General features: G+C 46.6%; 1 protein-coding gene across 3 annotated transcripts in view; it reads right to left on the bottom strand.

Moving 5' to 3' along the window:
* LOC146554463 (glycogen debranching enzyme-like) overlaps nucleotides 1-13,890 on the bottom strand; it is a 41,613-nt gene that overhangs the window by 17,558 nt on the left and 10,165 nt on the right. For 2 of the 3 annotated variants that reach the window (XM_085254786.1, XM_085254787.1), the window contains exons 6-18: nucleotides 12,117-12,298; nucleotides 10,658-10,769; nucleotides 10,352-10,478; nucleotides 9,095-9,197; nucleotides 7,999-8,096; nucleotides 7,261-7,400; nucleotides 6,928-7,115; nucleotides 5,617-5,740; nucleotides 1,870-2,033; nucleotides 1,686-1,787; nucleotides 1,067-1,222; nucleotides 821-971; nucleotides 10-134 (exon numbers count right to left, since the gene is read on the bottom strand). In XM_085254786.1, coding sequence (XP_085110912.1) covers nucleotides 10-134; nucleotides 821-971; nucleotides 1,067-1,222; nucleotides 1,686-1,787; nucleotides 1,870-2,033; nucleotides 5,617-5,740; nucleotides 6,928-7,115; nucleotides 7,261-7,400; nucleotides 7,999-8,096; nucleotides 9,095-9,197; nucleotides 10,352-10,478; nucleotides 10,658-10,769; nucleotides 12,117-12,298 — 1,772 coding nt within the window. Of the gene's footprint in view, nucleotides 1-9; nucleotides 135-820; nucleotides 972-1,066; nucleotides 1,223-1,685; nucleotides 1,788-1,869; nucleotides 2,034-5,616; nucleotides 5,741-5,967; nucleotides 6,092-6,927; nucleotides 7,116-7,260; nucleotides 7,401-7,998; nucleotides 8,097-9,094; nucleotides 9,198-10,351; nucleotides 10,479-10,657; nucleotides 10,770-12,116; nucleotides 12,299-13,890 lie in introns of all 3 variants that reach the window. The other variant, XM_085254788.1, reaches the window with a different exon arrangement.

Below are 13,890 nucleotides of genomic sequence, written 5' to 3'. Positions count from 1 at the left end.
CGCGCTCACCGAGATGTGCTCTTTCATTTCCACTGTGTATTCTGGCATGCCGTTGATGTAGTTCTCATCCTTCTTATATTTCCCGGTGCTCCTTTCCACCATCCTTGCCTCCAGCACCACCTCCTCTATTTTCCCTGGGAGAGGGAAAAGGTGGCAGCATGCACTGTGAATCCATCCAAACTACACACCTAACATGTTGTGACAAATTTTCCAGATCCGACTTTGCAGGTAACACACACACACCATATGCACTGCCTTTATGTAAAAATGTGTTCTCAAAATACACTGAAAACAATAAATAAGTAAAAGTCAGTATCAAGTAATTATGGTCCTCATGTCTCTGAACAGGACAGACTCTGGGCTCATCCAGTTCTCATGAGAAGCAGGGAGAATTTCATGGTTTGATGCAGATGTCGAAGGTGTATCAGTGTGGGACCATATCTGAGACCAGGACAGCGTTTTTAAACCAGGATTTTATCGTCTGCATCTCTTCACATATTTAGTACTGTTGGGTTACAAGACTGAACGGGGTCCTATCATGTTGTTGTTGATGTGTGTGGCTTGCAGCAGCAGCGCTGCAGCCGAGTGTGCACAGCAACGTGAATAAAGAGATGCTGCAAAGCATGAACGTGCACCCGGGTCTGCTAGCAGTACCTGATCTGAGTGAGGAGCGCACTTGTTTTCAAATGCAATGATAAGATTATTCAGATCCAACTAATCGAAAAAAATAAATCAATGAAAATAATAAAAAACAAACAAACGTGGTGGGTGTGCACAGCTGCACTAAGATTCAAAATCCACAGTAATGATGTTGTTCTACCAGGAATGAACATGGGCGGGACACTGGTGCTGTACTGGTGGGTTTTGGGATCCCAGAAGGCGGTCCTGCTCACGGTTACCACAGACTGGTGGGTGCTGGGACAGTGACGAGTCACTGCAACGATGTCTGCATCCACCTGGTCCACGTACACCTGGACAGGAGGAGTTGGACAAACTGTACCAAAAGGTTTTAGCATCGAAGCATCGGCTTTAGCACAGAAACCACTTCCTGTGTGTGCGTGTGTACCTGTGTGAATCCCTGTGCAGCTAGCTCCTGGTGCAGCTTGTTTACTGCCCGTTTCCCAGCTACGATGCCGGTACAGGAGCTAACCTCACCAGGAGAGGATGGGACTGCTGACGGGTTCCACTTGGGATAGAAGCGCTCCTCCTTCACCACAGAGATCTGTGCACAGGTAAGCATGGAGTCGGTGTGTGCTCTTATTGCAGCGCCTCTCACAGGGCCTCAAAGTAACACTTTTATTTTCTTTATTTGATGAACTGCCTCGTGAATTAGCACTATTTAAACTGGAAGTATAAAGGAATGAGGGTTGACTTGAAATTTTGGATTTTATTATATATGTGACAGATTTATCCAGTGAATCTAAATTCACTGGAACATCAGCATTAACAAAGGAAAAATCCAAAACTATAAAGTGAACTTACGATGTATGTCTGTCATGTTAAGTTTGCTTCTGCTGTTTTAGATTCTAAAGACCGTTTGTGTCCACAAAAACTCCACAAAGGACCAAAGACAGGCTGAGCTTGTGTTAATGAGCAGTTAGGCACATTTTTACAAATACGCCCCATTATTGGAGACTTTGTTCTGTCGTGTTCAGCAAAATGCTGTCAGATAAATATATAATAACCTGATGTGGCACCAGTTCATCGTATCCACGGGTGGAGCCAGTAGCGCAGCACGCCATGGCCACGATAGCAGAACTGGGCAGAGCGTCGAAGGCTGAGCGGAGCTGTAAACGACACACCCGACAATTAACCATCGTACAACAGCTCGACTCCAAGCTCACTGTCAGCTGATCTCAAGAGACCCACCTGGATAGGACACTCGTTGTCATGGGTTACATCAAGAAACATGGCGTGTGCAATGGAGGGTGTCAGTGGGCGGAGACTGGGCTGAACAAAAGCTCCTACTGGCTCACCGCCGTAACGATACACCAGGCGGCCCTCCTCGTGGCTGTCACCAGCTGACATCGCCTCTGATGATCGAGTGAAGGGGGAAAACCAAAGTAAGCGCTCGCAGACACAGGTGGACACACGCCATGCTGCATCACTGACAGGTGAGCTCACACACTCAGTTACATTTGTTTCCATGTGAATCCAAACTGAGTACAAATGACATCAGAACCATGATGGGGATGAAAAGTTGAATCTGTGCAAACGGTCCAGCAACATCCATCCATCCATCCATCTTCATCCGCTTTATCCGAGGCCGGGTCGCGGGGGCAGCAGCCTAAGCAAAGAGGCCCAGACCTCCCTCTCCCCAGCCACCTCCTCCAGCTTATCCGGGGGAATACCAAGGCGTTCCCAGGCCAGCCGAGAGATATAATCTCTCCAGCGTGTCCTGGGTCTGCCCCGGGGCCTCCTCCCGGTGGGACATGCCTGGAACACCTCACCCAGGAGGCGCCCAGGGGGCATCCTTGTCAGATGCCCGAACCACCTCAGCTGGCTCCTTTCGATGTGGAGCAGCAGCTGCTCTACTCTGAGCCCCTCCCGGATGGCCGAACTTCTCACCCTATCTCTAAGGGAGAGGCCAGCCACCCTTCGGAGGAAGCTCATTTCAAAGTCAAAGTCAAAGTCAAAGTCAACTTTATTTGTCGATTCTGCCACATGTACAGGACATACAGAGAATAGAAATTGCGTTACTCTCAATCCCTAGATAAATAGCAAATGAACATTTAAATATATTTAAATATAAAAGTGATTAAAAATGCAAGTAAAATAATTAAAAAGTAAAAATTTAAATAAATACAATTTTACATATAACAAGAAAGCTATATAATATACAATATAATGGGTAAGTGACATTGAGTGTAAACCAGGCAGAGTAGTGCAAATAGGCAAATAGTGCAAATGGAGATTTAGTAGTGTACGGTAAGAGAAAGTGTAACAACAAAGTCTTATGAGGTAATGGCAGTCCAATGCTCCACAAAGTGACTGGTAACTGGTGCAGGCCAGTGAGTGAGTCAGAGAGTGAGTGTGTGTGTGTGTGTGTGTGTGTGTGTGTGTGTGTGTGTTTGTGTGTGTGTGACAGAGTTCAGTGAGACCGTGGAGGAGAGAGGGGAGAGGGGGCAGAATCGGGAGGGAGTTAAGCTTCCTGACAGCCTGATGGATGAAGCTGTCCTTCAGTCTGCTGGTCCTGGCCTGGAGACTCCGCAGTCTCCTCCCCGACGGCAGCAGCTTGAAGAAGCTTTGCATTGGGTGCGTGGGATCAGCTGCTATGCAAAGGGCTTTTTTAGTGAGACGGGTGCTGTAAATGTCCTGGAGGGAGGGGAGAGAGACACCAGGACGCATTGCAGGCTCCAAACCACACAGTGATGCAGCTCGACAGGATGCTCTCGATGGTGCCTCTGTAGAAAGTGTACATGATGGGGGCTGGTGCTCCTGCTCTTCTTAGTTTGCGGAGAAAGAAGAGACGCTGCTGTGATTTCTTGGCCAGTGCTGTGGTGTTGTACGTCCAGGAGAGATCCTCTGTGATGTGCACACCCAAGAACTTGGTGCTGCTCACTCTCTCCACAGACGCTCCGTCAATGGTCAGAGGAGCATGTTGGGTGTGCATTCTCCTGAAGTCCACAACAATCTCCTTCGTCTTCTCCACATTCAGAGAGAGATTGTTGTCAGCACACCACGTGGCCAGGCGTCTCACCTCACTTCTGTAGTCGGTCTCATCCCTGTTGCTAATGAGACCCACCACCGTTGTGTCGTCCGCAAACTTGATGAAGAGGTTGGAGCTGTATGATGGAGTGCAGTCATGGGTCAGCAGAGTGAAGAGGAGGGGGCTCAGCACACATCCCTGCGGGGCCCCCGTGTTTAAAATGATGGTGCTGGATGTATTACTGCCGACCCGTACTGCTTGAGGTCTTCCGGTGAGGAAATCCAACAGCCAGTTGCACAGTGAGGTGTTGAGCCCCAGCTGGACCAGTTTTTGAATGAGCTGTTGGGGGATTATGGTGTTGAATGCTGAACTGAAATCTATGAACAGCATTCGAACATATGAGTCATTTTTGTCCAGGTGTGTGAGTGCCGAGTGGAGTGCAGTGGAGATGGCATCATCGGTTGAGCGGTTGGGCCGATACGCAAACTGGAAGGGATCCAGGGAGGGGGGCAGGACAGTCTTGATGTGTTGCATGACTAGTCGTTCGAAGCACTTCATCAGGATGGGAGTAAGTGCAACAGGACGGTAGTCATTAAAGCAGGAGGGAGATGACTTTTTTGGAACCGGAATGATTGTGGTGGCTTTAAAACATGTGGGGACGACAGCCTGGATGAGTGATATGTTGAAGATGTCTGTGAAGACATCAGTGAGTTCTGCCGCTTGTATCCGCGATCTCGTTCTTTCGGTCACTACCCACAGCTCGTGGCCATAGGTGAGGGTAGGGACGTAGATCGACCGGTAAATTGAGAGCTTCGCTTTTACACTCAGCTCCCTCTTCACCACGACGGACCAGTGCAGCGTCTGCATTACTGCAGCTGCAGCCCCAATCCGTCTGTCGATCTCCGGCTCCCTTCTCCCATCACTCGCGAACAAGACCCCGAGATACTTGAACTCCTCCACTTGGGGCAGGAACTCATCCCCGACCCGGAGTGGGCACTCCACCCTTTTCCGGCTGAGAACCATGGCCTCAGATTTGGAGGTGCTGATCCTCATTCCCGCTGCTTCACACTCGGCTGCGAACCTGACAGTGCGAGCTGGAGGCCCTCACTCGGTCACCTGATCATAACTGCACAGGGTTGTTGGAGTTTATCTGGTTTGATTCCAGGATTTGACAGAGTTGTGTTTGTCAGTGGGTCACACAGCTGTGGATGAAGATCCATGAAAGCCGTGACTTTGGTAACCTGCACAGAGTCACGCAGGCCTGCAGTGTACACACCTGAATAATAAACACCTGCGTTTTGTGTTTGCCTGTGTTATCTTTGTCTAACATTTACATTTGTTTCATGAAGTGTGAGAAATGTGCAAAAAATATGGAACCAGGAAGGAAGCAAACCAGGACACCTCCAACAGGTGCAGCTCTGTGACGGGGTTTGGTGCAGTGGGGTTTGGACCTCACTACATATTAAAGCTACTTCCTATACAAGTAGTTTTTAGTACCACAACTACAAGTACTGAAAGATGTCACTGAATGCCAAAAAAAAATCTAGTTATAATTCCTGAGTTTACATTTTTGGTTTTTACTTCAAGCTTTGGGCGTGCTCCAGGAACAGCGCCACAACAAGCAGAGTTCAGCACGACTGAAATGTGGCTGATCTCCCCTTCGATGCTGGGATGTCCAGAAGTGCTCAGAATTCATTTCGGATCATCTACACAGCACGCTCTGACTTCATCACAGGCTCCACACTTTGTGCACAATCCCAGCTCATCACCAGTGACGAGAGCGGCACTCCTGGAACAGCTGAGCTCTCAGCAGTTTCAGGAGTCTGAATGTGTTTACATGGATTTATTCAAGCTGACTTGAGGATGTTCTGAAGATGTGGAATTGATACAAATATTTAAACATGAATGAAGTCAGCAGTTAACGAACATGCTGTATTTGTAGGTGTGTTATAGACACGGTACTTTACCTCGTATGAGTGATGTAATCCCTAGCTTGGTAACAAAGACATTATCCAGCTCCTCGCTGCCGGTGAACAGCTCAGCCACCACATACAGGTCAGGACGCACCGTTCTGGCCACATCCAGCATGAACTAACAAACCACAGCATGACAAACCAGTGCGGGGGGGCATGCATGAAAGAAAGATTGAAGGAGGAAGAGGAGGAGAATGAAAGTGAAGGGGACGCAGCCAGTTAGAATGGTGCAGTCGTGCAGTCAAAGAACACACGGAGAGGTGGAGTGTTTGGAGACATGCAGAACAATGCAGTGGGGAGAGAAGAAAGACAGTCACACATTTAGCTTGCACATCAGTGCTGTACCTCGTATGAGACTGCTAATTCCCAGCCGGTTAACAAAAACATTGTCAAGGAGCTCGCTGCCTGTAAAGAGCTCAGCTATCACATACAGATTGGGTCTGACCGCTCTGGCTGCGTCTAACATGGCCTGGACGACAAACATCACGGACAAGGAGAGAGAGAGCTGCTGTTAGCAGGGACACGCTCACACGGGACAACATGGCTGTAATGACGCTGCGTCTTCTCTTTGTACATGCTTGAACTCAGCATTAATCATATTTGTCACTACAGTTAGGACCGTTACAGTGTAGCACAGACGTCCTGAGATCGTTTCACTGAATCTCACTGATAATGCGTGTCGAAGCAGAAGGGTGCGCCACAGCAGCATTTGCTCGCACCTGGACTAGACTCACTGAGGCCACATCACAGTATTACTTCAACACTTGCAGATGGAACAAGCCGGCTCTCAAATGGAGCCGAAACCAGATCAAGTTCCAGAAGGACACGGTGACGTCTGGAAATACAGTTAACACGCTAAGAAGTGGCTATCCTTCCAACATCCTCTGCAAAACACAAGACAGCCAGGACATCCAATAATAATTTGCCTGGGTTATTTATATGGTGGCTACTGTAACAAAGCCCCAAAAATTCAGACCCCTCCCACAGGGCGGGTCAGCACAGGGCCACACAGCGACCTCTCTGCTGTTATCACAGATGTCTGTCTATTCAAACTGTGGCACATCAGTGATTTAAATAAACACTTTCATGCTTTGAGACTAACACAAACATGTCGTGTGTCCTCGACATGTCTGTAGAACAGTTCAACAGTGACGTTCGGCCCCAGTGAGACATCAAACATATTTCTAACATGTAAGCCTGCAGAACAACTTTACTGCAACATGGAGCTAAAGTGTTACGTGTCCTGGATTTAAACGTAGAATAATTGACATGAAGTGTGTGATGTACAGTGAGGTGTGGCGATACCTCAGCAACATGTAAAGGTGTGGAATGGCAGTTGTCCAGGCGGACTCCGTGGAAATACTTGGCTGTGATTTGCGTGTATTTCTTCATGTGATCCCACAGGTAGGGACAGTCGTCAGGCGTGTTGCCGTATCGTAGTTTGACACTGTCACCCCAGGCGATCAGCTCCCGACGAATGTACACGTTGGAGCCTTTATGGAGCAGAAGCACTTCAGTACTGATACGGTCACTTTATTACTCCCAGGTCGCAGCAACAACAGTCACTGACAGGTTAAAGCAGCATCATATTCAACATTTAGTCTTTTTTTAACCACTTGTGTGGCTCATCCTGTTTACCTGGTTCAGCAAAGTTCCTGAGTGGATCGTCGCCCATCACCCAACCGTTGTGGGCCAGGAAATGGCACATCTTGTCTGGCTGGTCCAGCAGCTGCATTTCCTGGTCCAGAGTCATGTCCTGATAGGGGAAGGTGAAATACCTGACCGGAAGATGGGAACATGGCATTATGGCTGCCCGGGTGATGTGAACGTAGTGCAGCTGTGGACACTTTGTGTCAAAGCACTTCATGTTAGACAACGGATCATTTGATGGATCCTATTCAGTGAGGATCAATGAGTTTGTCACCAACATCCACGCTTTTCAAAGAAAACATGAATCCAACTGACTGCTACTGGATATAAAGCTTTCTATGTAGTTTGAGCCTCATTTACCTGTCAGCACATTCATCCAAGTGCTTTATTGAAATAAGCCTGAATACTTTTATCTTAATGCTCACATACTTTGATGTATGTGGAACAACTCGGGGTTCAGCATCTTGCCCTGAGTTTGACACACAGGTTGGAGAACCAGGGGTTGAGCCACCCACCTTCTAATTGGTATACAGCTCACTGACTTCTGAGACAGCGCCACCCCTAATACGTACTTATAGTATGGGCCATGATAATATCTTAGCATTATGAAGTGTTCAGCTAACCTGCCTCGTGTCTTTGTTAAAGCTTTAGTAAATGTCCTGAGTTATTAACACACTTCACTGTACTCTGTCTTCCTCTCATTAGTCAGCTCTTTAAACTGGTTACCTGGTGACCATTGGGTTTGTCCTGGTAACAGGGCCCAGCCTGGGACCGTGCTCAGCAAGTCGTTCATAGACGATGTTTCCAATAAGACAGTTGACAGCCTGGAGGGACAAAGAAGAAGGTTGTGACAGAGCAAAAGACAAATCAGACACTTGTTCGAAAACAAAGTACCCGCACACACGTTAAAGATTTTACATGTCACAGAGAAGGTGTTTGCTGAAAATGACCATGTATAGAAACAGTCCACACAGGAGCCCAGCGATGGCGACAGTTCATCTTACAGAGCAGTTATCAAACAGCTAACAGATCAATGGTTAATCTGGAGTTGCAGTCAGGTTTCAGAGCTCATCACTGTACAGGAGGCTGAAGGTTATGAAGACCTTACAGCCTCTGACCGTGGACCTCAGTGCAGTGGTCCATACGTTATTACAGCGCTGTTAGTGTTAGAGGTGCTGTGCTGCAGTGGTTTGACCTGAATCACCTGCAGCTTCCTGCTTTGACATTCAAATGAAAGCGACGTTTCTTGTAAACAGCCACAAACATCAGGATAGCATGAACTTTGCCTCCACGCTGAGCCATGTTCATTCATATTTTTATCAATCTAACATTTTATTTCATTTCACTAACGAAATGTTAGGAAACCCCTGAGCTCGTGCGGTACACCCCACGGCCCCCTTTAGCTCCGCCCCTGTTTGCAGCTGGGTCCTGTGTCCTGCCGTCAGCGTTCAGCATGCTGCCTGTCTGTATCAGTTAAACGTAACTTCTGCAAACAGCGGTGGCTGGAGCAGCTTTACACTTCTGTTGAACAGGTGCTTTGAAGGACTACTACCAGCTTTTTCATGTGAAGCTTTTAATGGTGATTACTGGTCACAGCTCCGCCTCTTTGCTCTTCACGGCGTGTCCTCAGACTCTGGCTCCAAGTTAAAGTGACAGCATCGTCTCAGGCGTAGCTGTTATCAGTCGTTTTGCTCTAAACCTGGGGCTGCATTGGCCCGATGCTGACTGACAGACGGACGTTAATTCACAGGTTTAACAGCTTTCGATGCTTTTCCCCTCTAGCTAACACGTCAGGTGTGGCCCTGTACAGTGGCAGCCTTACCTGCTCCTGATGCTGGTGCACTATGTGATACTGCTCTGCATTCAGGTCAGTCAGTTTCTGATTGAGCCAACCGCAGCACTCCTCGATGTGTTGAGGTGACAAGCTACAGAGGGAAGCAACATTACATCACACTGCTGTGTGCCGCACACACAGATATACACACTTTACATTAACTACACTGGTCCATGTCAGCGTCACAGAGGTAACTCATATCTGAACAATGAAGAAACATTACAATGTAGTTTTTAAATGTTTGTGGGCTTATTTTTTTCAACCACGCTGTGCTGAGTGATGAGCATGGAGGAACAGGGATGTGCTCCCTACAGATGCAAACATTAGTCTTCTTTTCACAACAGAGGTCCTGATTCATTTAATACTGAACTAACGTTCACACTAAGTCAAAGGGACTGTGTGGCGTCACCTGAATGACTTATTTTGGACTGGAAACCAAACAGAACCATCATATTTAAGAACAAATCCTTTCACACACTCTGGACGATCGTCAGCCAATCACAGGGGTCCATGGGTCTGAAATGCAGGGTAAGCTGTACCCACACACGGTGTGTCAGATTAGCTTGCTGAATGTGGTTAATGCTAACACGCAAGGACAGGAGGCTGCTGCTTTTATCCCCACACAGGTCCACACCTGTGCAGGATAAGGTTACACATTGGTCTAATCGGGTGGTGATGTCACCTGACTCTGTCCACATTGCATGTTTAAAACTTCCTGTTGCAGCTCTAATGTGATGGCTGCGTAACATCTTCGAGCCAACTGTCAACTGCATACTTACAGTGCTGTGAAAGCAGAGTTCTTACATTTGAGCAATATTTGTCACGTTTTTCTTTAATATTAGACAAAAATAACCCATTTAAATACAAAACGCTGTTTCTGAATGATGAGGCAAAAAGACCTGGTCCGATGTGATTGTTGAGCTCACTTTGTCAGACAGACATTAAAGTTACGTCCTGATTGAACAGGCGTGGCTCGTTAATCAGTTCATTCGTTCGTTCCACACATGGCGGGATGGGTTTGGACAGCTTCATTTCCCCTTAATAAATGTAATCTTAATTTAAAAATACTTTTATAAATGCCAACAGTCTTTTACGACTGTCGGGTGAAAACAGCACATTTACTCAGCTCATCTTTGTCCAGGATTAAAAACGTGTTTGACGATCTGAAAAGAACAAAGAAACTCAATCGCAGCACGTTGACCAGCAGCCCAACATCACACTCGTGCCGTGGACCCAGAGTCTCACCTGTGAGGCACAAACGTCTCCAAAGCAGAGTCCATGTCTGCTGTGTTGCCATAGCGACGGTATTGTGGATCCTGAATGATCCTGAGGCCCGTCTGCCCTCCAGTCTTGCTGTGGTCTGGCTTGGTACCTGATGGCAGGCACACACATGTTAACGACACAGTGAATGTGGTTTAACCCTCTGCTCATCTTTGCACACACCGTAAACACAAGTTCTTTTTTGGGGCTTCAAACTGAAAACATGCTGATGAGTTTTTGAAGCTCACATAACGACTCTTGGCTTTGGGACGTCTGTGTGGATTTACACACCGTTTTGCAGCAGGGTCCTAAACTCCTCCACAGCACTGTCCACTTTGACTTGGTAGAACTCCCACAGTTTGATCTGAGGGAACACGTCCTGCCACATCACACTACGGACGGCCTGAAACACAACAAATCAAACACACGTTACACAAACGCGTCTTTAAAGCGTGTACGATGCTGCTGAGAGAAAGTGCCTTTAACCATCTGATGAACTGACCCAGCTCAGTTCATCTGCATAGACATGAGGTTCATTATTACCTGGTTTATTCTGAGGAATTCTACAAACCCTCTTTTAGGTCAGCACTTCTGTGAGCCACTGAAGTAGTAACACACACACACACACACACACACACACTTCAAACTAGTGTGCTAAATTTAGCGTGACTAAAGCCAGTTTTATCCACTGACACTGACCTGGTCCACAGTGGCTCATTTGTGGGCACAGCCACAGTTAACATAGGAAGAGCATTAGTTTAGTTTAATGAGCCGACTCTTGCCAACACTCACCTACCAACTCTGACACAAAGCCAGACTCCAAACAAAGAAACACCAAACTTGGAGCAAAGATTTATGCACCAAATTACAGCTTGCAAGGTAAACGCGGCTTGGTGCTCGGTTTTGGTTGTCTTAACTGTCGGGTGTAAGAGTAAAAAAATAAGGGGCAATGTGCAAATGTATATAAATAAATGACAAAATGATTATCTTTACTATAAAATAAAATCTAAATATAGAAACTGAGTATTCTCCACAGGCGTTACTCAGCAGTGCAGACCGTCAGGTGCAATAGTTTATGTCTCTGTAAAAACAGGTTATTTTTTTAATTGACATGTAAAAGTTTAACAAAAATTTTATTGAAATTGTGTCTAGAAATGTCACACAAGATATGTTCTGCTGTTTTACAGCAGGCCAGGAAAACGCCCCTTAGCTTTGATCGAAATCCCTCATAAGTTACTCAGTAAAAAAATAAATAAAAAAATAGTAAATGGCCTGTATTTATATAGCGCTTTACTCGTCCCTAAGGACCCCAAAGCGCTTTACATATCCAGTCATCCACACATTCACACACTGGTGATGGCAGCTACATTGTAGCCACAGCCACCCTGGGGCGCACTGACAGAGGCGAGGCTGCCGGACACTGGTGCCACCGGGCCCTCTGACCACCACCAGTAGGCAACGGGTGAAGTGTCTTGCCCGAGGACACAACGACCGAGACTGTCCAAGCCGGGGCTCAAACCGGCAACCTTCCGATTACAAGGCGAACTCCCAACTCTTGAGCCACGATCGCCCTGATACTACTGAGTAACTTAAAGAAACATTTTAAAAAAAGCTAGCTGCCTTTGGTGATGAGGCTGTGGATAAGATTTCAATTCATGCTCTCAGGCAAGGCTGTCATTGGCTCACACCACAGCCTGTGACATTTGTGAAAGTTCAAAGGTGAATGAATGTGCAGGAACCCAGAACTCACATTCAGATGACTCTCCGTGGTAATGTCAGCAGGAAGTCCTTTAGCTTTGTAGCGTCCCTCTGCTACTCTGGTGGTTAAATGCCACAGAGCTCTGTCTAAAACCCAGGCTGGGCGCAGGTGAGGAGAGTTCACCAGGTTGTATCCACATTCTGGATGCTCCCTTATCCACACGCTGTTAGCAGCTGTGCAGGAACACAGACAAGAAACCATTGAGCTGTTTAAATACTTTATTCATCAATGTTTTACTCTTTTTACAGATCTAATAATAGTCTGACAGTGAGTCACACATACTGTATAAATCAGAGTTCAGTCTGTATTTAACCTTCATATCAGGCTCATTTTACTGCTCGACCTTTCCTGAGCGAGGATGAGAGGGATCCACGGGTGGTCACTGCCAGCAGGACAGCACAAACACTTTGATACAACGAGCATGTCAAATGAAAAGTCTCGACCTGAAAAAACACTTTCAGAGTAACTGTTAACCAGTTTTGCTATAAGATGTTTTACCAACAACCTAAACCATACCCAGCTAACTTTTTAGTGGTCTTTAAATCTTGACCTGATTCTAAATAGATTTCAAGTGAAAGCCTTAGACAAGGCTACAGCAAGAGTACGGGAGCGTGAGCAAACCTTAACCCTGACAAAGTGTGGCAAAAATGGCACTTTTAAAGCTTAGTGTATCGAGTTAACTGCCATGTTGGACACTGTGGCGTGAAGATTTCTCCTGTTTTGGCTTCCCTTCATTGGCTCCCTGTTAAATCCAGAATTCAAAATCCTGCTCCTCACATACAAGGTCTTAAATAATCTTCTGTGCAAACTACAGATGACCAAAATGATCACAAGGACTTTGGTGCAGCAACCTTTTTGCAAACAGTTTCATCCAGCAGCAGCCAGCGACTGGCAGAAACCATCTGCCAACCAGTCAGATGCATATTCCTGCCTTGCACCTCGTGGTTATAGTGTGTGCTTGAGGTCAGGGAAGAAACCTGTGAGGCTACACTTCCACAGAGGCCGTACTGAGCCCACTATAAGAAAGCAAATGTTTCCAGTCCTCCCCACAGCACAGTGTTCACCTGCTGTGCTTCAAAGGTAACAAAACCAAACGGCTTCTCTTTACTTCCCTTTATGATTGTGAGTCAACAACAATCTTTCCTGTTCTGTCGAACTTCACAGGATAAGGGTAACGATCTGTCTGAAAGTCCTGCCTTTGGGACAGTTTAATGACACTTTCAATCCTTGGAAATGTGCAGACTCTCGGTGAAAGCATGTGTTGTTGTGAAACCTCTCGTACTATAACAATGTGGTGGAACAAAGACATGTGATTGCATAAATGTTCAGGCCAAATAAAAGTGAGTGTGTGCAGCATAACAAACCATGAGCTGTAAACAAAGATCACAATAAAAGAACGTGTTGCATGTACGCTGAGTGCACACATGTCGACTTCTCCATCCTTAGTCCATAATCGAGTCCATGCATTATGAAAAGTGATGCACAGGATGTTCCGTCAGTGATCGGCTCCATGGACTGGCTCAGGAAGCCTTGTGATTCACTTCCCCTGCTATCCTTTAAGGCAAGAAAACAGGTGCATTTTTGCTCTTTGTTAACCAATTAGCACTCTTCAGTAACATGTTCTGCTGTTGGTGTGCCTAGTTAAGTTAGCTGCTGTGGGTAACTTGAAGCGTTTAACTTGGTTAGTGGTTGGTACGAGCCAACCATGAAATTTCTGAAGGATGTCGCGTCGCTGCAGTCAAAACAATATTTGGTACGTCTGATT

The sequence above is a fragment of the Mchenga conophoros genome, linkage group LG18 (genome assembly GCF_057382185.1).
Source record: "Mchenga conophoros isolate Kocher_MC1m ecotype Shallow Benthic linkage group LG18, M_conophoros_male_GT1.1, whole genome shotgun sequence".
Taxonomy (NCBI): domain Eukaryota; kingdom Metazoa; phylum Chordata; class Actinopteri; order Cichliformes; family Cichlidae; genus Mchenga; species Mchenga conophoros.
Note: the sequence above shows the minus strand (reverse complement) of the source record. Positions and strands in the feature narration are given on the sequence as shown.